Genomic DNA, 18,933 nt, shown 5'->3' on the forward strand with positions numbered 1-18,933 from the left:
CCACGATGATGTTCATGATCGCATACACCGACCTTCGGTACCACGTGGATGGCGAAAGACGGAGATAGTAAATGGATAGAGAAAGCTTGGCGAAGGCGGCACAGAGAACGTGGAACAGAGCCGCGACGTAGGTGATCTACCAAGGGAAGTCAATGATTAGTCCTGAGCCTTTCACTGCGGTTTATTTAGGATTTGAAACCACCTACTAATTGGGACGACTCATGCCTACTTAATGCCATCTCCCATCTGTTAACAGAGATGATGTCAGCAATAGTTCCAGTAGATGATTGTATGAGGTTTGGGATTACTCACGCATGCACGCCCATTACCCCTGATGCGTAGCCATCTAAACCATGGATCAGCATATAGGAAACACATAGGACGGAGAGACCACGTACATGCATTCAGCCCTTGCACGACGATTGATGTGATCTTTCGAAAGTTAGCAACACGGAGCATCTCCAGATGTGTTGAGCTGTTCAGCACATACCCACGCGAAAACGAGCAAGCCTGTCACTATAGTCAGTCCCAGTTTGACAACATGAACTCGCGAAGAAGCCTCATCTTACCATCATCCATCTGCAGCCCCTTGGAAAACACGGCCTTGGTATACAGCCGTTGGCCGAGCAATACAGCCATCAAAAAGGTTTCCCACGCCCGTCACCCAGTAGATCTCGACATTGCCCCGCCGCTGCGGATAGGCAAAGTTGACGTCGTAGCCCGATGGTAGAGGTAGGAAGGTCTCTACACCGTATGTAGACGGCATAGTGTCGGACGCAACATCGACGGTCCCTCTTCTATACAGACGTTCGGATGGAGAAGGAGCGGCGCCACCGGCATGGGTGGATGACTTGGTTGCGATAATGTCGTCGGGAGCGGGCGGTATGGGACCAGATGACGGGACAGAGAGTGGAAACCAACAGAGCGGCTCGTTAACATTAAGCTAATATTTAGGTAGGAAGAAAACAAGATACGCGGTGTTATGATGATGCAAGGCTGGGAGGGGCTATTGATTGCTTTTCAACGAACGCAGGCAACCAAGATTGATCGATAGTTCCACGTCGAATACCACATAGTTGCTTCTGCTAGCTCAAATGCACCTCTATGTAAAGCGCGGGCGCCTGAGTGTGAAGTCGCGTGTGGTAGTAGCCGGGGCACGGGGTGAGGCAGTCCGATCTATCAAGCCGTGAAGACTGAGAACAATACATAGCCAATTCCCCCCTGCTCGAAGTCAGGGGCGGGGGATGTTGATGTTGTGCGCCTGGCCTGGGTGTCCAGCACTCCACTCGCAACACCCTTTTTGGCGGCTCGCAGCAAATAAACGCGTGCCTGCAGGTAAGGAGGTGAACGTTTCTCTGAATTGCCGTGTTGAGCTGCATTAGCGAGAGAGGACCAAGTGTCAATGCGACATGCGACAGCATTTTCGGCTTTACCGAAACGTGCTAGATACATACGTTTGACGCTTGATAGGACATGATGGTCATGAAACATCTGCATCGACCGCAGCAACGCTATCATTGATGGTACCTCAATGGCAGCCAGCGCTATAGCAACCTGTCATCGAGAAGCTTGCCTCGTTCGCCACGGTCGCGAATTACACAATTTGCTGAGCACAGCCGACAGAGAAAACGGGTTCATAAGTTCGGTGTTGGCTCTACTACTGCTGCTGCTGCATACGGTCGCAATTCTAACAACATGTGCGGACAGGGGTCTTTTCATTAGGCGGGATGTCGGCAAGTCGCAACCCTTGCCATTGCTGTGATTGAACACCCTAAGCAGGGGGACCTGGATCCCAGTTGATCTTACCCCATCTGAAGGAATTTGCGAAAACGAGAAAAAGCAAGACCGCGATTTCCAATGCCGGCCCTGAATCTTAATTGCTGCAGGTCCGAGATGAGTTGGGGATTCTATAAGGCTGGCAATAACAAGCCTTTACCGGTAGCAGAGTCCGTTGTTGATGCACTGGCAGTTTGCTACTTACCCCTGCTCATGCTCCAATCGCCCCAGCAGCCCCCCAGGATCTGCTTGCCCCTGTGTGGGCGATACTGGGCGATGACCCTCTTTATCCGCACTTTCTCGGAAACGTTGATCCAACACCAAGTCCAGTACAGCAGACAATAATTGAACAACGACATAGATAGATATTAGCAGAAATAAAGGGTTGGCGTGGCAGGAAGAGATTACCTTCTGGCTGAGTCTCGAAACCAATATTTCAACATTGTGCTGTGTTTCACCAATCCCGGAGAGTTGTTTTCCACCGAAGTATATATATGCACGGCAACGGGACGATGCTACCCTACTTCAAAGTCGTCACACCTACTTAGAGGAAGCGATAAACAGAGACGACAGGGTGCGGGCGCAGGCCCTTCCACGCGGTCCTGTTGTTTACCCCTTATTACTGCGGCCAACGACCAGCCTGCAGCCAGGTCGTATGAATCACATAGCGTCCGTTAAGGGGTAGTAGTGGTAATTGGCATGTGGCATCGAATGCACCGCCAGGTCCCTTGCAGGAGCTTGTCCAGAGCCAAGCGAAAACGTTCCAGTTTTACAACAAATCCAATGCCTAAACACTCTAAAGCTGAGACTAGGGACCATTGACTCGGAGACGAAGGCCCTGATAGTATTTCGCTGGACCAATCGCATCACCGATAATGTGATATATAAACTTCGGCATGTCGGCCCATTGGTCGACATTTCGTGTATGTCCCGCATCCTACCTGATTCTATTAGCTCACATCATAATGGCTGGCAGGCGTGTTGTCCACCGCATTGATAACATGGGCGAAAGCTTTCCGGCGGGGTGATTCCGAGCTTGAGACCGCCTAACAGGCCGGTGTGGACTAGCTCTCGAATCGGGGCCGAGGCTGACACACCCTACCGACTTGGCTGCAACGCATTGCAGGCGACTCCGTGAGAATAGCTCATCATAAGCGATCTGGGCTCATCCTACCAGTAGTATTGCGACGGACTTTGACGCGGTTCAAAGATGTCAAATGGTAATTAGGTCAGCTTCGACTTCATAATGCTTTTTGGGACACGGTGTCGCCAAGTTTCGGGACTCCACGGGGCGAGAAGGGGCTGAGATATTTTGCTCTGATTCGTTCCGGTTGGGCTCACACCATGACATCGAACCGAAGAGGAAAAAGAATCTTCTTCTCTGGCCATCAGTCAGCACCGCTTATCACCATCCCTATCATTTCCTAGAGAGTATCTCAAGCTATTCTAGTCTGTTTGCTTTCCCCGCAGGCCATACCATTCCAAAGTGTTCGCCAACCACACGGAAAGGTTCAACATGACAGCGTGTGCCGCTACATGCAAGTCAGATACCAATTGACAAATGGCGCAGTGCGTAGAATAAGCTACCCCGCTATATCTCCATCGCGGTGAAAACGTCTTACTGGCTGACGAGAGATGCATCTGGCACGAAAACGAGCGATAGTGCCCGATCGAATCTGCTGTGTAATCCGTAAGCAGGCCGGAGTACGAAATGCTGGAGAAGATGGTGCTTGGCGCCCAACAAGACCAAAGCATGAGAACAGATAGAGCCCGAGGCATAGGTTGGCCGTGGGGAGAGAAACATATAAAGGCTCCAAGTTGATCGAAAAGGGCGATAGATAGGTCCCTACTGATTATTCTTCAGGCTGCTGTAGTGTTTTGCTCTTCCTTCCGAGTCAATATGAAAGCCTTTAAGTACGCAACCCCGGCCTTCTTGCTGACAGTACTGTCTGGAGCTATTGGCTGCAACTCCCTGCCCAAGCTCAGAAATGACGACGGCGTGAAGACTAACGTAGACCGGCTCATCAACACGATCAAGGTGAAGCACCGAGCGTCCCTGGGCCAAGATGGCTGCACAACGGAGAATATCGTCTACCGTCGTGAATAGTAAGCGTTCTGCCCGCACACATGTTCCCGCATATATTGTCTCGAGCGTACTGCTGACATTGCCCACTTAGCGGTTCACTCTCCAAGTCCGAGAGACTCGACTATGTGAACGCCGTGAAGTGCTTGCAGGCTCTCCCAGCGCGAACACCTGCCAGTGTGTCAGCCGGCACTCGATCGAGAGTAAGCAATATTTATATACACAGGTCATCTTCCCTGTTATAATCCCAAGACATTGGTATTTAATACCCGCCGGGAAACATAGTTCGACGATTTTGTGTTGGTCCACATCCAGCGTACTCTGGACATCCATTACACGGGAAACTTCCAGCACTGGCATCGGTGGTTCGTCTACCTCTACGAGAAGGCTCTACGGGACGAGTGTGGGTACAAGGGATACCAACCGGTAAGCCACGCACAATCCTTCTCGACTTCCAGTTAACCAACCGTCCGTGCCCCACCAGTACTGGGACTGGCCCAAGTACGCCGATGCGCCTCAAGACTCGCCCATCTTCAACGGCGACCCTTACAGCCTAGGCGGCAACGGCGAGTACATACCCGGACACAATGGCTCCGTCATCCTACCACCCGGTGGCAGCCCCATCCAGCTGGCGCCCGGGCTCGGTGGCGGTTACGTTCGGACAGGCCCCTTTGCCAACATGACCGTCAACCTGGGTCCCGTGGGGGGTGTCGATGGCGTCGAGCCAGGTCCAGACGGCGGACTGGGATATAACCCACGCGGCCTGAAGCGCGACGTAGGGCCCGCACTCAATCAGCGCTACGCTAACTATACGACGGTTCTGGGTATGTATAGGTCATGATGGCTGACTCTGAACATGGGTTTTCCCGAGAAAGATGTATCGTGTTGCTGAGTTCAGTTGCTAGGTCTACTTTCAAAGTCTAATGTGACGGAATACCGTACTCTGTCTGAGGGCGTCCCTAATACTGCCGAGCTTGGCCCTCATGGCGGAGCTCACTATGTCATCAAGTAAGACGATCTTATAAGGAGATGGGTGTCCCCTTCAATCGATCATTTTATATGATGGAAGGAACGTGCTAACATGCTCTCTCTTTATCAAGTGGCGATCCCGGTGGCGACTTATACATATCCCCAGCTGATCCAGCTTTCTGGACCCATCATTCCATGATGGATCGGATGTGGGCATTGTGGTGAGTTCTTCCGCAGATATCCCTAATGCATTTGCGTGTGCTATCCAAAGCTGAGGCGTGGCGTGGACGGGGTTGGGAAGCTAACCCAATAGTACCACAGGCAAGCTATGGATCCCGAAGTCAGGAACTACCAGATGGATGATGGCAGGCTTGGCCACATCACGTGGGACAACAATCCTCTCTCGCGCCTGACTACTCTAGACGATGTCATTGACATGGGTTACGCCGGGCCTTCCACTACGATTGGGCAGGTGGCGTCTACGACGTCAAGCGAGCTATGCTACTTTTACGACTAATGAGGTTATTGTGTGAGGTAGCTTTAAAATCTGCTATCTACCAGATGAGGTACTTCAGTGGCGAGCAAATGGCGCTGCTGTAAAAGACAAAGCTCAGTGGTACGGATAGGGGTAATGGGCGTACTGTCATAGGACAGGTGGCTTTTCAATCAAGGGTCTAAGAGCCACTTCATCTTTGACGTAAAAGTGTCTAGCTGTAAGGGTGTTGTCTATCTTTCAATTGTAAACCAGTTGGTTTCCCATATCAAGTTCCGGGTCGTCTAACCCGACCGTCCCAGGTGCCGAAGCCAAGCCCAGGCTTGAATACCCCGAACCGGTAGGGGGTCCATCCAGACGTCCTCGCCCCGGATGTGACAGCCAATAGTGTTGGGTGACATCATGTCATCCGCGACTATAGGGAATAAAGACGTGAGCAGAGACTCGACACCGATGTTGAAAAAGCCTCGCCATGGGCTTTCGCCTGTCTCGGACTGCCCACCACTGACTTCTTCCCCACCGACTGCAGCTTGCGCCGATACGGCTAGCACGAAGGGGACTTCCTTCCTCTCATTGCTGCGCGGCGGTACGGAAGAGGGGAGCGGCGAATGCAGGATTGAATGTAGCGATGACGGTGTGATGTAGAGGCAGAAACTGTGGTGCATGCCAGGGTCGGGACTTGATGACCACAGCATAGGCTCACCGCCGTTTAACTTTTTATCGCGGGACGCAATCCTATAGTGGACGGCGACAAAAGTAGGATAAGTAAAAGGGCTTAACCAGTAGGATTCAGCCGGATACTCGATAGACTTACCGGGCGACGGCCGCACAGCCCGAATCCGCAACTCCCAGGTCTTCGACCCACTCGATCCGCATCCTCTCCATGACTTGGTCCAACCCCGGGTACCCCCGGAACTCATCGACTGTTTCATCGAGTATCTGGGCAAAACGCTGCTTGCACGCCTTCCAAGCCGCTTCATCAAGAATTTCTGGGCTCTTGTATACGACAAAACCCCAGGGTCCCAAGGCTGGTTTCCCCGTGCCTCGTAGAGCCGCATCGTTTCCATAAACGGAGGTTCAGTTGGTGCCTGAGTGCCCTTGCGTTGTTCATCCTTGTCCGCCAGGAACTTCCTTCGGCCCATCTCGGCCAGTATTTCCTGGTAGGCCGGTTCGCCGATCTCGGCGACCATCCCCGCGCGGATGGCGGCGGCCTGCTCGCCTGAGAGACCATCCAGCTCACCCGTCGCTTGCGAGTTGAGTAGCCTCTCTCGGTCCCAGCCCGCTGGCCAATACGATGTGTTGCCCGGGTCGGCCATTGCGGTACAGATGCATGCGTATCATGCGTTAAGGATGGCAAAAGAGTGTGATAAGGAAGTTCCTCTGCGAGTTGTTAGGGGTGTCGCTAAAAATTCAACTATTGGTGCTAATTGACCGGGAAAGTGGGGCAACGGGCGCTGGAAGACGTTGTCTCCAGGGGGTCTCAAACTGATTAGGGGCTAGCGGCTAGGGCTCTACGGGCCCAGGGCGTCGCACGCATAGTTGGTTGCTCATCATGGCCCCTACCCAAATGCTCAGGACTAAACTTGAGGGTGGTTCATTTGTTCAGACATTCCCGGGATGGTTGATTGGGAGACATACTTCATGTGTTGTAATTTCTCAGACCAATTGAATCAGAGACCTGGACGAGGACTTTGGGCAGTTCTAGCAGCGTGTGGGCGATGGACTCTGCTTGATTTGATCCTTCTCGTTGCGTGGCTGTGCAATGCAGGCTGAGGCAGCAGCTCCCTCCTCTACAGGGCATCTTGAGCACGTGCAAATGGAAGGTAGTATTGCAATACAGGGAATCTCATATGATGGCGACGCCACACCGGGCGGCAGAATGACGAAGTCGTGATTACATAACCATGCTGATTGGCTGTGGTGAGATGGGCTTGCGCAGTACCATCGTCTCATTGGAAACCACGATCGGCCTATTTCAAGTTTATGCACGATTGTTTGAACAGATAGGCAGACTCGGGGATTTAGAATCCTGTGGCTTGATCTAGGACTAACCATCAAGATACGCCTCGCAACGCAGCGTCATGATGCAAGCGACCAGTTGCAACCAGTTCGCCCAAAAGGCAATGAATGCAGGCTACGAGGCAACTAGTGGCGGTGAGATGTGCTCTCTCACTCTAGATATATGGCTTTGAATCTTTCATTCTTGTCGTCTCCATCAATGTCTGCCAATCACCGTAGATTTGCTCCAATAGGCCCGACACGTAGGCATCTTCTGGGATTATCCATCTACGAATACGTGGAGTGCCCCTCTCGTGAATATATCGATGGAGCCTGTTACAGCACTCGGAGTCGCAGCAGCGGCGACACAGTTCTTCGACATTGCGCGCAATCTGATAAGAGAATACCAGGAAAACCGCCAACCGCCCGTGTCGCAGACGGCGTTCAAGAACACGGCCGTCGACTTGCGGGGTCTCAGTTCCACCTTCAAGCAGCGACCGCAACCTCCTCGAGACGCCACGAACTCGGTCCATGAACATCAGAAAGTAAGTATCGCAGTGCCGCAGAGAAACATGTGAGACTAACAGCGCCAAGGCTTTGGACCAACTGATATTGGACTGCGATAACACCACACAAGAGCTCATCGACCTCCTCAACAGTGTGCAGCCCGACGAAAAGGGGTCCGCATGGGCCAGTATCGGCCAAGCCATCGCCTCCGTATGGAATGCGGACAAAATCAAGAGCCTCGAGGAGCGCGTGGGGACCTACCAAAACCAGCTGACCCTTCGCCTCCTGGCGTACATCGAGGCCAAGCAGGGTCCGACGCCATTCGATTCCGATGACTCTCTGGCACAGCTCATGCGAAGTGACAGCAGGATCATCAATATGATCAATACGTCGCACACAGATACGCTGCGCGAAGCCAAGGAGCGGCATTCTAGCGTCATGAGCGTGGTGCCCTCTACTACGGCAGATCAACGAAGCTTATCGATGCCTGAGATGGACTTGGGCGTGGGTGTTACTGAGATGGTGTAACAACCTGGTACGGGCCAACCAAGCTCGCCATTCGAAGAAGATGTAGAGAAACTTCCCTGTGTCACGTCAATTTGTTAGATCAGCAGTGAATAAAAAAGCAAGCCCCAGAGTACCAGTCTCTACAGGGCTCCTACTCAATGCGCCACAGATGAAGTCGGAGATGAATTTTAACAATACAGATTCCATCAATCCTTCCAACTCGGGCTTCTGATGCTGCGCCGATACATTTAGCTGTATTCTATGGCCGTAGAAGCTTCGTACTTTGTCAACGACGCAGAATCGAGGTAAGTTGATGAGTCTGATTGATGTCTCATAGACATCTGCAACGTTTACACCGCTGCTTTCCCCGCTCTCGAGTGTTCTTCCGTCCCCTGATCTTTCTACTTGCGGGCATTTCAAATTATCTGGCACAAAGAATCGACGTCTTTCAAACAGCATACATATGCAAGCTACGCATGACGATGGACTCAACCCCAAAACCATGGTCGCATATCTACTCCACGCTCTCTCGTCCCGACAGCATACGACTGCTAGAGCTTGAGCCTGCAGCCGACCATGTCGATCCTCTTCAGGGATATCTGATGACCACCACACTAGAGGAGGTCATCAGTAATGTAACTCATCATTACACTGCTTTGTCCTATGTCTGGGGCGATTCCATTCAATCAGGCTCCATTCATATCAGTGGGTGTCAGGTCCAGATCACTGCCAACCTAGCCCAGGCTCTGCGTGACATCCGCCATCCATCAATCGTTTCGCTGATGTGGGCAGATGCGCTGTGTATCAATCAGCAAGACAACCATGAGCGAAGCCACCAAGTCCGAATTATGGGAGACATCTACCGCAGGGCGGCCAGCACCATCATTTATCTTGGTCCATTGCAACCAAATGGACAGTGCCTATTCGAGCACATCGCGTCCAAGAACCTCAAAAGGCTGAGTTTGCAAACTATGGACCGCACCAACTATGACTCAGGCTTAAGGCCCTTGTCAAATCCGAGCATCGACTCGTCATCTAGCTCTGATGCTGAATCTGAACAAGGCAGGCCATACACGAACCCAGATTTCTACATACGACTAGGAAAAGCGGTCGATGAAATTTGCTCAAGTGATTGGTTCACCAGAGCGTGGGTGTTTCAAGAGCTTGTTCTCTCTGTAGACCCTCGTATCCAGTGCGGGCAATCTTTGGCTCGGTGGTCTGATGTGGCAGAAGTAGTAGCATTGGAAAATGCCAGAACGGAACCAATGCTACAATCCCGGAAAGAAAAGATACAGGCTTTTCTGAAGATGGACATGGCGATGAATGGCAAAGGACAAAACACCATGAGGAATCTGATACGTGCAAGGACTGGATCGCATGTCACTGATCCCAGGGACTTCTTCTACTCCCTGATGGGCATTGCGGACGACCGCCAGGAATGGGATAATATCATTTCGATGGATTACGACGTACCGGTCTGGTCGCTATACGCGTCAGTAGCTTACCAGTTGCTCGATCGCGGCGATATCCTTTTGGCAGACCTATTGTCTTACCAAGCTGCGAATCCGGAGTCATCCATCCAGTCACACTCATCTGTTCGTTCTATTCTTCCCTCGTGGGTACCGGACTGGAATGTCATAACGAACAATCTAGTGCAACACATGGAAAAGACTATACTAAGTCCTCAACGACACAATGGAAGTCCGCGTATCCCAAATGAAATCCTGGTCTTACCATTCTCCCAAATGGACCCAAAGCGAATCGAAAAACTGAGCGGGCTGATACCAGGCAGGTGGATCGAGCTTTCAGATGTCGAGGCACTAGCACGTGAAGCGTCGGCATTCTTTCTACCGGATGATCACCATAACCATTTTGAATCCGAAATCTGCCGATACATCAGGCAATCGCTACCCTATCTACAAGCCTATAACGAATGGTATCCATCAGAAATGTTGGATAGAGGGGATGCTTTTCATCATTCGGAGTCTACAATGAAAAAGAGAACGGCTTTCCGACAGCGAAGAGCCGAATCAATAGATTCACTCTACACAAAGTTCCTATCCAATGTTATATTCCGCCAAAGGGGGGAACCCACTACATCGGTAGGACCACGCTTGAAGACTTGGGCGAGATTGCTCCATTCTGCTGGTCCCGATGAGGACATTTTGGTTCGAAACGAAACTACTTGCTTTCGTTTGGCTCTTCTTTGTACTGGTGCTGTAGTGGCTGTTCCAACAAAGTCTCGACGTGGCGACGAACTGTTGGTCACCATCGTATCTCCTAATACTGACTCTATCACCTTTCCGGAGCAATCAATCGCCTTTGTTGGACGCCCATTAAGCGGGAGGGGTTTCGAAGCTACCAACGTGGGGATAGCTCGTTATTCCAAACATCATTTCCTGGAGCCAATAAGGAAAGATCTCACTATGGCTGTAGAGTCGCAAGACCAGCCCACAGGAATCTTGCCTAGGGCCTTCGGCAAACCATCCATGGACAAGTCCCGGACACTTGAACGGATTCGGGGCATGATTGATCTCAAAGACGAGGAGTTCGATGTCCGCCATTACAGCTTGATAGGCACTGCTGTCGATGGTTCTGAGTCATTTTATATACCTCCTATCTCAGCAGGCATTCGTTACGCTGCCATCCATTAAGAAGGGTATATCTCATGAGTTTTGTGAATTAGTAGGTACTATTTATACTTTGATATGCAACATTGTAAGAGATATAGAGAGCAACTAGCTAGACTGAAAATTATTAAGACTCAAGCTAATTGAACACCCAGGATCCGAACGCCTTCAGTACCAATTAGTACCTAACCAATTAGAGGAGAGAAGGCAAGATCCTCTCCTCAGTGAAGGCCCATAACAGCGAAGAGTAGTCCGTGGCCCAAGCATTGCCCGTGTACCAAGTACTGCGCTTGCCCTGGCAACCATACAGCTGCTTGTAGAAGCCCTGGCTCAGCGCTTCGGGCGAAACGTGGAGCTGCAGGTTCTCGTGCTCCATCCAGCGGACGAACTCGGTGGCGGCCGTGGTCTGAAGCGAACGGTCAATGCGGGTGGCGGCGTCGGTCACGAGGCGCTGTGCAGCTTGCGAGGACTTCTCGCCGATGACCTTGGTGATGTGGTAGCCCGGGACGCCGACGGTCTCGATGCGCCACACGAGCGGGGCGCGGGGCAGGGTGTCGGCCGAGCTGAGGTTGACGTTGAGGAAGCTAGTCCGGTCCGTCAGGCCCGTCTTGGCCAGCACGCCGATGAAGTAGGGCACGTTGGCCCACTGGCCGAACAGCGTCTCCTCGGTCGTGTCCAGGTCGAACTTGCCCAGGTTGCCCAGCGTGGGCGGGATGGTGACGAGCAGCTTCTTGGCGTGGACCAACTTGGCGCCGGCGGCAGTGTTGATGACGGCCGTGACGCCGTCGTCGTCGCTGCGCGCGAGCTGGAGCACGGTGCTGTTGTACAGCAGGGCCTCGTCGCCCAGGAAGGCGGCGGCCTTGTTGTAGACCACCTGGTTGCCGGCTTGAGCGACCTGCAGGCCGCCCTGGAGGGCCAGGACGTGCGAAAGGCCAAAGTTCTGGAGCACGTGCAGCGTGTTGGCCTCAAGGAGGTTGCCGACGCCCTGGGCGAAGCTCCAGACCAGCGGGATGGTCTCGGTGAGGTTGTACTTGGCGACGAAGGCACCAAAGGGCAACAGCAAGTCCTGCGGGACCGGGTCAGGCAGGTCGTAGGTGCCCTTACCGAGGTAGGGGAAGTTGGTGGCGAGGACCTGGGCGTACTTGGCCATCAGGGGGCGAAGCTGGTCAGGCCGGGGACGGTGGCGTTGGGCACGATGAAGCCGTTGCTGAAGTCGGCGACCTTCTGGGGGAAGGGGGAGCCGGTGACGGTGGTCAGGGCGACGCCGAACTTGGCGAAGAAGTCCTGGGTCTGCTTGTTGTTGAAGTAGCCCTGGACGCCGTAGTCGACGGGCAAGCCCGAGGCCGGGTCGTAGAAGGTGTCGACGTGGCCGCCGAGGCGGTCGGCGCGCTCGACCACGGCGACCGTCTTGCCGGCGTCCTTGAGCTTGGCGGCGGCGAAGGTGCCCGTCGCGCCGCCGCCCACCACCAGCACGTCGCGCTGCAGGATGTCCGACGCGGCGAAGGCGTGCTTGGACCAGCAGCCGGGCGCCGCGGGGTAGGCGTAGGCCAGGGAGGCGCTGAGCGCCAGGGTCGTGAGGGAGCGCATTATGGTGGTATTATTAAGTAAATATTATTCGGATTGAACGAGTGACAGGTAAAGTGTTTGAAAGAGTGTGGTGGGACAAAAAAGCAAGAGAGGTGAGATTTTAGGACGATATTGCTTTATCTAAGTAGCTGGTAGGGAGCAGTTCGTCACAAATGATATACTACGCAATCAACACTGATGCAAGGGTCGTATAGTGGGCTTGACTAGCGTACCCAGCCCGTACGTAGGCTGGATCTGCGATGCAGAACCCGTCGGGGCCGGCTGGGAGCCGAAGGATGCAGAGGCGCGCTACGTCTTACTGTTTGCAATTTTGTTTCCCAGGATGGCCCATAGCAGCGTCAACCGGCAACTTGGTCACTGGGTTTTGCCAAGAGTCGATGCTATATTAACATTCGAATTGTATTACAGCTGCTACTGTAGGAAAGTTCCGCAAGGGTTTGGCGAACCTTAAACACGACATTTGATTACAGGATCCTTATATACCAAGACTTAGGATCGATCAGATTCTTGTTGCACAAATAAGTAGGTACTACCGGCTTCCGCAAGCCAAGCACCCAGCTTAGGATCGATGGTATACGGCTACTAGCTGGTTGACCTTAGCAACATGCCGGATTCGTACAGAGGCTGAGCCGGCACGTACGCTAGTTCCGTCAGGGGCATTGCCAGATTGCGGGTCTTCAGATTCGGGTAGCGCGGGCTGTCATGACTCGACATCCGGGGTGGGCTGAACAGGCCACTGAACTTAATAACTACTTGCAAGGTTGCCTACTAATGGCATATGCCTTCAGGAGATTGGTGTCAAACCCAATCAGCATTATACCACAACACATATTCACATATTAAAACTCCCGGAAATCTTACGTAGCCCCGCCCCCAAGGCTCGATGTTCTACCTTATATCGAGTGAAATTGGCATCAGAACACGCGATAGACACCAAACCTAACGTGATTCCATTCATCACTGCTGTCAACGTCCATCTCAGTTCTCCATCTGGTACCGGTCGCCTGACCCACCTCCTCCCAGAGATCCTTCCAGCTTTTGGGGTCTAGAACATACTTTTCCCATCCGTTGATCTTGGGCCCCTGGTTCTGCCCGAAGATCATGACCCCTGGGTTTTCTGGCCGGAGAAATCCGACCATGCGCTTGGCGGCCTTGAGTTGGCCCTCACGCTCGAACAGGTGGAAGAAAGCCGAAGCATAGATGATATCGATTTTACCCCCGAGCCTGTCGTCAAGTCTTGTCTTGTGATCTTCGCCCAGCATATCGCCCGCCACGTAGGTAGCTCGGCTCCAGGTGCGATCCCCGAAAAGCTCGTAGCCGAGGTCCAGGAGCCCGGCTTGCAGGTCGGTCCCGTAAAGCCGGTCGTCCGGCACGCCCTGGCTGGCGAGCAGGCGCACCACGGTGCCCAGCGCGCAACCTACATCCAGGAAGGTTTCCGTGGAATCCGGTGCCCGCAGCCTCTCTAGGACGTCTTGGTAGCGAGTGTCTGCAAGCGTAGACGCCAAGTTCAGGAATTGGAACAACTGGAAGCAGCCATAGGGGAAATGACAGAGGCCTTGGCTTGCTGTTTGCTCGCACCTTGTCGGTAAGTGATATATACGTACAAGAGAGGACGCAAGGAACTTAGGGAAACAGCTTACAATCTCGCAGATAACGCCCGGGACGTCTTTGGGTGCGATGCCGCTGTACGTCTCTAATATGCGACGTGCTAGTTCGGTCTCAGGAGGAAGCCCATTTGAAGTAGGTACCACAGTATTTGTTGCTTCTGCTGTAGAAGCAGCGGTTTCTTGAGAATACTCCATACTGGGCAGTTGGCTATGCTATTCTCAAATGATGACAATCAGAGGGGGATTACCAACAACATCCGGGCAACCCGCTGTAGCGCATGCGGGGGTGGATGCTACACCAACTCTTACGGGAAATATTTATCCCATTCATGTTACACCTCTCTCCCAGCGTCACATAAGAATATTCGTCATTCGACGCATAGCAATATTAGATGAGGTACTTTCTCCTTCACCGGAACATTCTGCTGCCCTGCACGCCACTATGCTAATCCATGGGAAACCGTTCAGCCCCTGCTTTGTATCATAGCTTCTTGTCCTCTCCCTACCAGTCACCGGCCATCTGTCGCTTCCAAACCTCAACTAGTGCTAAATTCACTTCCAGAGCTGGGTTGAATAAGGAAATCATTGCTTTAGTTGCCTACATAGACTGGACGACTCGAGTTTGGGGCTCTTTGCGTCCTTCCCCTTGCCGGAGGCGGGAACACAGGAGGCCCTCCTGGCGGACGCGGTCCCATAGGCATTCCTCCTGGGCGGACTCCAGGCGGAGTCGTCATTAGAGGGGACTGCAGGCTAGGATCTGGTGGCCATATGCGCATGAGCAGGAAGTCGCCGGGCTTAATGATCTTCTCGTAGGCATGCGGCGTCAGGATAGCATTGTCCCTTCTCACCAGGTCGTACCGGTCATTTAAGACGTGCGGCCAAAGAGACTGTGAGTAACAAAAGATATCGTGGATGAATCCCTCCATGCCCTATTGTTTGGGATACCAGGTTAGCAACTCTTGAGGCGTTAATCCGATATGGCATGACTATTGTCTGCCTAGGTTCCACCCAAATTGAATACATACCAGCCATGTTTTTGCCACGTCCCAGGGGATTCTATACTTGCGGCCGCGGACATCTATGAGGCTAATGTCGTCTGGGTTATCGTTGGGATTTCCCAGTCCACCAACTGACACAATCGAAGATGACCCCGATGACCCCGATGACGAATCTGAGTCGCCATAATCCGAGTCGTCATCTGTTTGTGTGAGAAATACCGCCTTATTTATGACGCGCTTTGGCAGATGGGTCCATTCGGAGAGGAGATCGTTGACAACATCCCGGGCATTGAGTTGTCTTTGAATAAACGAGTGGATTCGATGGTTCTGTTCTGAACATTGCGTATCGTGGTTGTTTGCTTCATCCACTGTGGTGTTTTTATCCCCTTCGTGCTCTCTCGCGCTCTTTTCTAGTTCATTCAGACAGCGTTTCTCTTCCAGTGAGGAGAATACCAGCTCATAGAGCCAAACTGCAGAGTCTTCCACGGGTTGATGTTCACTGGCATCCGACTCGATATCCCTTATGTCCCCCGGATAGGAGTCAATTTCCTCACACTCGGTTTTACCAGTCTGATGTGGCTTGTGATCAGAGTTGGCCAAGATCACTTTGATGTATTTGTGGCAGGCCTGGATCATGTTTTCTGTCCGGAGCCACCTTGTCGCAATGGCATCTTCGCGTTTTCTCGTACGCTTACTGTGGGCACCATGTGAGTCAAGACGACTAACAATGATGATTTACTCACAAGAAATATCGAGAGACTTACTTCGCCAGTTGCTTCAGATCTATTTTCAGATCGAATGCCAAATCGGCAATCTCATCTATCATAGAAGTACCGATCTTGTAACTTTCGACTTGTCGCAGAAGCTTGCGCCATCGGCTCCGCCGTACCGCCCACAACAGGCGGGCCGCCGCATTTCTGGGATCAATCAGGGCCTGGATCTCCCGGTGCAGCATGTCTATGCGTTCCACGACGGATGCGGTCTGTCGCTCGAGCTTACGCTTCTGGAGTTTATCTTTCCTCTTCGTCCTCGTCCTCTTCCCCGACTCAGGCCCGCCCCACAGACTTGTGAGGCCGTTGAGGATCGCTGAGAGGTCCGACACGGCCTTGGCGACATCGTAGACCTCCTTTGGCGCGTAGGTTGCCGTAGCCAGCAAGCCAAATAGCGCCTTCGATACTGCGACGCCTGTGCGGGAGGTGGCCTTTGTCAAGGAGTCGATCGACACAGACGGTGGACCCATGCTGTCAATTCCCGGTGCGATACTCATCGCAAGATTCTGCCCGGGTAAGGCTCCCTTCTTCCAAAGAGAAGGGGACACAAATTCGGGAAGAGGGGTCGACCTAGGACTTTCTCAGCCGGTCAGCCCACGTGACTGACGCAGAATAAGCCACACGATGCTTGATTGGTTCTTGATATGCAGCCAAGGATCGTTGTCTTTCGTTGATACCAAATAATCCAGTTTCTACTTCAGAAATCCTGGACATCGTTGTCTACAAGGTTGGCAATGGGCTTCATGAGGTTTTGGCACACATCTGGCCATTAGCTACAGCTTTTTCGCAAGCAGGAAGCAGCGACGGATTGCATAACACAGCAGACGAAGTCACGGTCATCTTATTGTTCGCTGCACTTTGGTAGCCGCAACCCATTGGTGTGGTTGGTTGCACCTCGTCGAATCTGGAACCAACTGAGTGATCCGTTCGCTCACTCCTAGCGCCTATCAATTGAAGCAAATTGGTGAATGGTAAGTGGTATTAGTCATGATAGCCAACATCAGGGTAGACTGACAATTATCGAGATACATAGTTTATGGCCAGTTCATACAGGCTCTTAACATCGACAAAATGGATGGTGACTCCACTCTTCTCATATGAGTGTATAAGTGCGCAGGTATGCGTACTATTCGACTCAACCTAACGGCTGGCCACGGACAACATTCAAGCTGTCTTTAGAGACCTGAAATTGGTACAAGATTGGAACTTGTTTTCAGAGTTTAAGCCATCCACTGTAAACATAGCTGTGCAATATCGCTGCTCTGGAGAGTTACATGAATGCACTTCGTTGTCATAGATTCCTGCTCGATGATATTACTTTGTTTTCAACCAGTCTACTACAGCAGAAAATCACGAGTTAAATAAAATCTACCCCATTACTTCGAAAAATGCGTTCAAATAAGGACCGTCTCTACATTGCACTGTACGCCCGTGGGGGTACTCCGACTATGCCCGGCCTCGAAGACAAGTTAGCACCCTCGCTCATGTCACCATAGTTGTCTACTGAACCCATTGTAAAGGTATCACTGGGCTCTCATAGTTGGACCCAAAAGGGAATCCAATGCCAGCCGAGGACATCGCTTCCATGCAATGGAGAAGCTGAGTTCCGTCGGTAGTCTGCCTAAGGCGCAGTCTGTTTGGCAATACGAGTCGCTTGAGATTCCCATGGCCCCCAAATCTATGCTGCTTGTCCGGATCGTAGTCGGCAAGGTCAAGAACATGAGCCGGCTTCGCGCCATCCTCGATGCCACGCCGGTCCGGCCCGAGGTGCGGGGGGTGGAATTGTGTGGAGTGGGTCCGGGAGGCGCTTCAAGCGGCTATACGTGATGGTCGGGCTTTGGGGGCGTCAGCTGGTGATTGGAAGTCCGTTAGGGACACCACTATGAGATTCGTTGAGCGGAAGAAGGCTGCTCATCGGTTCGACGGGTCACGCAGCTACGACTCGACCAAAGCCGCGACCTGGGATATGTTGACAAAGACTGAGCTTGTTCCCTGAGTACTGTAATCGGCTATTATGGATCAGCAAGTTTGTATGAATTCGGGGTATAGATAGTCGTGCATTTTAAAAAGCGCCGAAATATTTTTGTCTAATCCCTTCCATCCTTAACTCAAGTGGCATGGGCTCCAAAATTTTGTCCACCTCTTCTGCCCAAAATGCATTATGAGGGTTGACGTATTTGGCGCATGTGTACTCCCAGTACGGTGGGAACCATCCGGCTGTTTCCCAGTCCAGGATGCCCGTTACCTCGTCCCCTTTCACCATGATATTGAGGCTGCTCAGATCGCCATGCGTCAAAACGAGCTTGGTATGTGATTGCCGATAAAACCCAAATAGTTCGACGACGTCGTCGGGCAGATCCTCATACTCTGTGTCTACATCTGCGTCGCCTGCCAGTGCTTGGTGGAAATCACGGGTCGTAGCGAATGGCCCCCAAAACGTTTTAGAGGGAAGCCGGCGGTCGTAGAAGGGACCACCGTCGACGGCACCAACGTGTGCCCCGTTTGGAGGCGGCACAGAGCGAAGCTCCATTACCATGCCGCGAAGCTGGGCGAGTACTTTCGCCTTCGATTCTGCGGTTCGGCTTTGCCACCCATGCCTTGCCATCTCTCCTTTGATCTTGCTCATCACGAGGTACGTGCTGTCTTTGTGGATAAAAGCGCAATGCACCTTCGGCACGGGGATGGAAGTGTTTTGAGCAACAAATCGCATGGCATCGGCCTCGGCCAAGCTTGGAAATGGCTTCACCTTGATGCACATGTTGAAGACAGACATTAAGCCTGAAGAGGGCTTCCATATTCGCCGGAGATACCTCTGGTTCCTGGTAGCCACGAAGAGGACTACGAGGAGCCGAGTGATAAGTCCGGGCTCGGGCGGATGTGGTTGGGAATTTGTTCGCATTTCGCAGATAGGTCAACAAACTGCAGACTCAAGATCCAATATCTTAGTCGGACCCGGATTGATGATGTTGATGTATCAGTGGAACCACATTGGTCGAGCAGGGAATGTT

At 52.4% G+C, this 18,933-nt stretch overlaps 10 protein-coding genes across 10 annotated transcripts; 4 read left to right on the forward strand and 6 right to left on the reverse strand.

Annotated features, from left to right (window-relative positions):
* Positions 1 to 571: 571 nt before the first annotated feature.
* PG998_009042 (uncharacterized protein) lies at positions 572 to 1,475 on the reverse strand (the record flags this gene model as incomplete). Its single annotated transcript, XM_066875858.1, has 2 exons — positions 572 to 943; positions 1,455 to 1,475. The coding sequence occupies 2 exons, from the start codon at positions 1,473 to 1,475 to the stop codon at positions 572 to 574; spliced, it is 393 nt and encodes a 130-aa protein (XP_066728014.1).
* Positions 1,476 to 3,676: 2,201 nt separating this feature from the next.
* Positions 3,677 to 5,345, forward strand: PG998_009043 (uncharacterized protein; the record flags this gene model as incomplete). Its single annotated transcript, XM_066875859.1, has 7 exons — positions 3,677 to 3,882; positions 3,954 to 4,062; positions 4,145 to 4,285; positions 4,344 to 4,683; positions 4,765 to 4,867; positions 4,960 to 5,049; positions 5,150 to 5,345. The coding sequence occupies 7 exons, from the start codon at positions 3,677 to 3,679 to the stop codon at positions 5,343 to 5,345; spliced, it is 1,185 nt and encodes a 394-aa protein (XP_066728015.1).
* Positions 5,346 to 5,605: 260 nt separating this feature from the next.
* Positions 5,606 to 6,637, reverse strand: PG998_009044 (uncharacterized protein; the record flags this gene model as incomplete). The annotated part of the gene is made up of 1 exon (XM_066875860.1): positions 5,606 to 6,637. The coding sequence occupies one exon, from the start codon at positions 6,635 to 6,637 to the stop codon at positions 5,606 to 5,608; it is 1,032 nt and encodes a 343-aa protein (XP_066728016.1).
* A 1,008-nt stretch (positions 6,638 to 7,645) lies between these two features.
* Positions 7,646 to 8,354, forward strand: PG998_009045 (uncharacterized protein; the record flags this gene model as incomplete). Its single annotated transcript, XM_066875861.1, has 2 exons — positions 7,646 to 7,864; positions 7,914 to 8,354. The coding sequence occupies 2 exons, from the start codon at positions 7,646 to 7,648 to the stop codon at positions 8,352 to 8,354; spliced, it is 660 nt and encodes a 219-aa protein (XP_066728017.1).
* Positions 8,355 to 8,815: 461 nt separating this feature from the next.
* Positions 8,816 to 10,987, forward strand: PG998_009046 (uncharacterized protein; the record flags this gene model as incomplete). The annotated part of the gene is made up of 1 exon (XM_066875862.1): positions 8,816 to 10,987. One exon carries the CDS (start codon positions 8,816 to 8,818, stop codon positions 10,985 to 10,987), a length of 2,172 nt encoding a protein of 723 aa, XP_066728018.1.
* Positions 10,988 to 11,156: 169 nt separating this feature from the next.
* PG998_009047 (uncharacterized protein) lies at positions 11,157 to 12,550 on the reverse strand (the record flags this gene model as incomplete). The annotated part of the gene is given in 2 exon segments (XM_066875863.1): positions 11,157 to 12,125; positions 12,143 to 12,550. The coding sequence occupies 2 exon segments, from the start codon at positions 12,548 to 12,550 to the stop codon at positions 11,157 to 11,159; spliced, it is 1,377 nt and encodes a 458-aa protein (XP_066728019.1).
* Positions 12,551 to 13,464: 914 nt separating this feature from the next.
* PG998_009048 (uncharacterized protein) lies at positions 13,465 to 14,352 on the reverse strand (the record flags this gene model as incomplete). The annotated part of the gene is made up of 1 exon (XM_066875864.1): positions 13,465 to 14,352. One exon carries the CDS (start codon positions 14,350 to 14,352, stop codon positions 13,465 to 13,467), a length of 888 nt encoding a protein of 295 aa, XP_066728020.1.
* Positions 14,353 to 15,915: 1,563 nt separating this feature from the next.
* Positions 15,916 to 16,395, reverse strand: PG998_009049 (uncharacterized protein; the record flags this gene model as incomplete). Its single annotated transcript, XM_066875865.1, has 1 exon — positions 15,916 to 16,395. The coding sequence occupies one exon, from the start codon at positions 16,393 to 16,395 to the stop codon at positions 15,916 to 15,918; it is 480 nt and encodes a 159-aa protein (XP_066728021.1).
* Positions 16,396 to 17,313: 918 nt separating this feature from the next.
* Positions 17,314 to 17,921, forward strand: PG998_009050 (uncharacterized protein; the record flags this gene model as incomplete). Its single annotated transcript, XM_066875866.1, has 3 exons — positions 17,314 to 17,393; positions 17,446 to 17,692; positions 17,718 to 17,921. The coding sequence occupies 3 exons, from the start codon at positions 17,314 to 17,316 to the stop codon at positions 17,919 to 17,921; spliced, it is 531 nt and encodes a 176-aa protein (XP_066728022.1).
* A 66-nt stretch (positions 17,922 to 17,987) lies between these two features.
* On the reverse strand, positions 17,988 to 18,824 carry PG998_009051 (uncharacterized protein; the record flags this gene model as incomplete). Its single annotated transcript, XM_066875867.1, has 1 exon — positions 17,988 to 18,824. One exon carries the CDS (start codon positions 18,822 to 18,824, stop codon positions 17,988 to 17,990), a length of 837 nt encoding a protein of 278 aa, XP_066728023.1.
* Between the last annotated feature and the right edge of the window lie 109 nt (positions 18,825 to 18,933).

This window comes from Apiospora kogelbergensis, assembly GCF_038363985.1.
Source record: "Apiospora kogelbergensis strain CBS 113332 chromosome Unknown utg000006l_segment0_segment0, whole genome shotgun sequence".
NCBI lineage: Eukaryota > Fungi > Ascomycota > Sordariomycetes > Amphisphaeriales > Apiosporaceae > Apiospora > Apiospora kogelbergensis.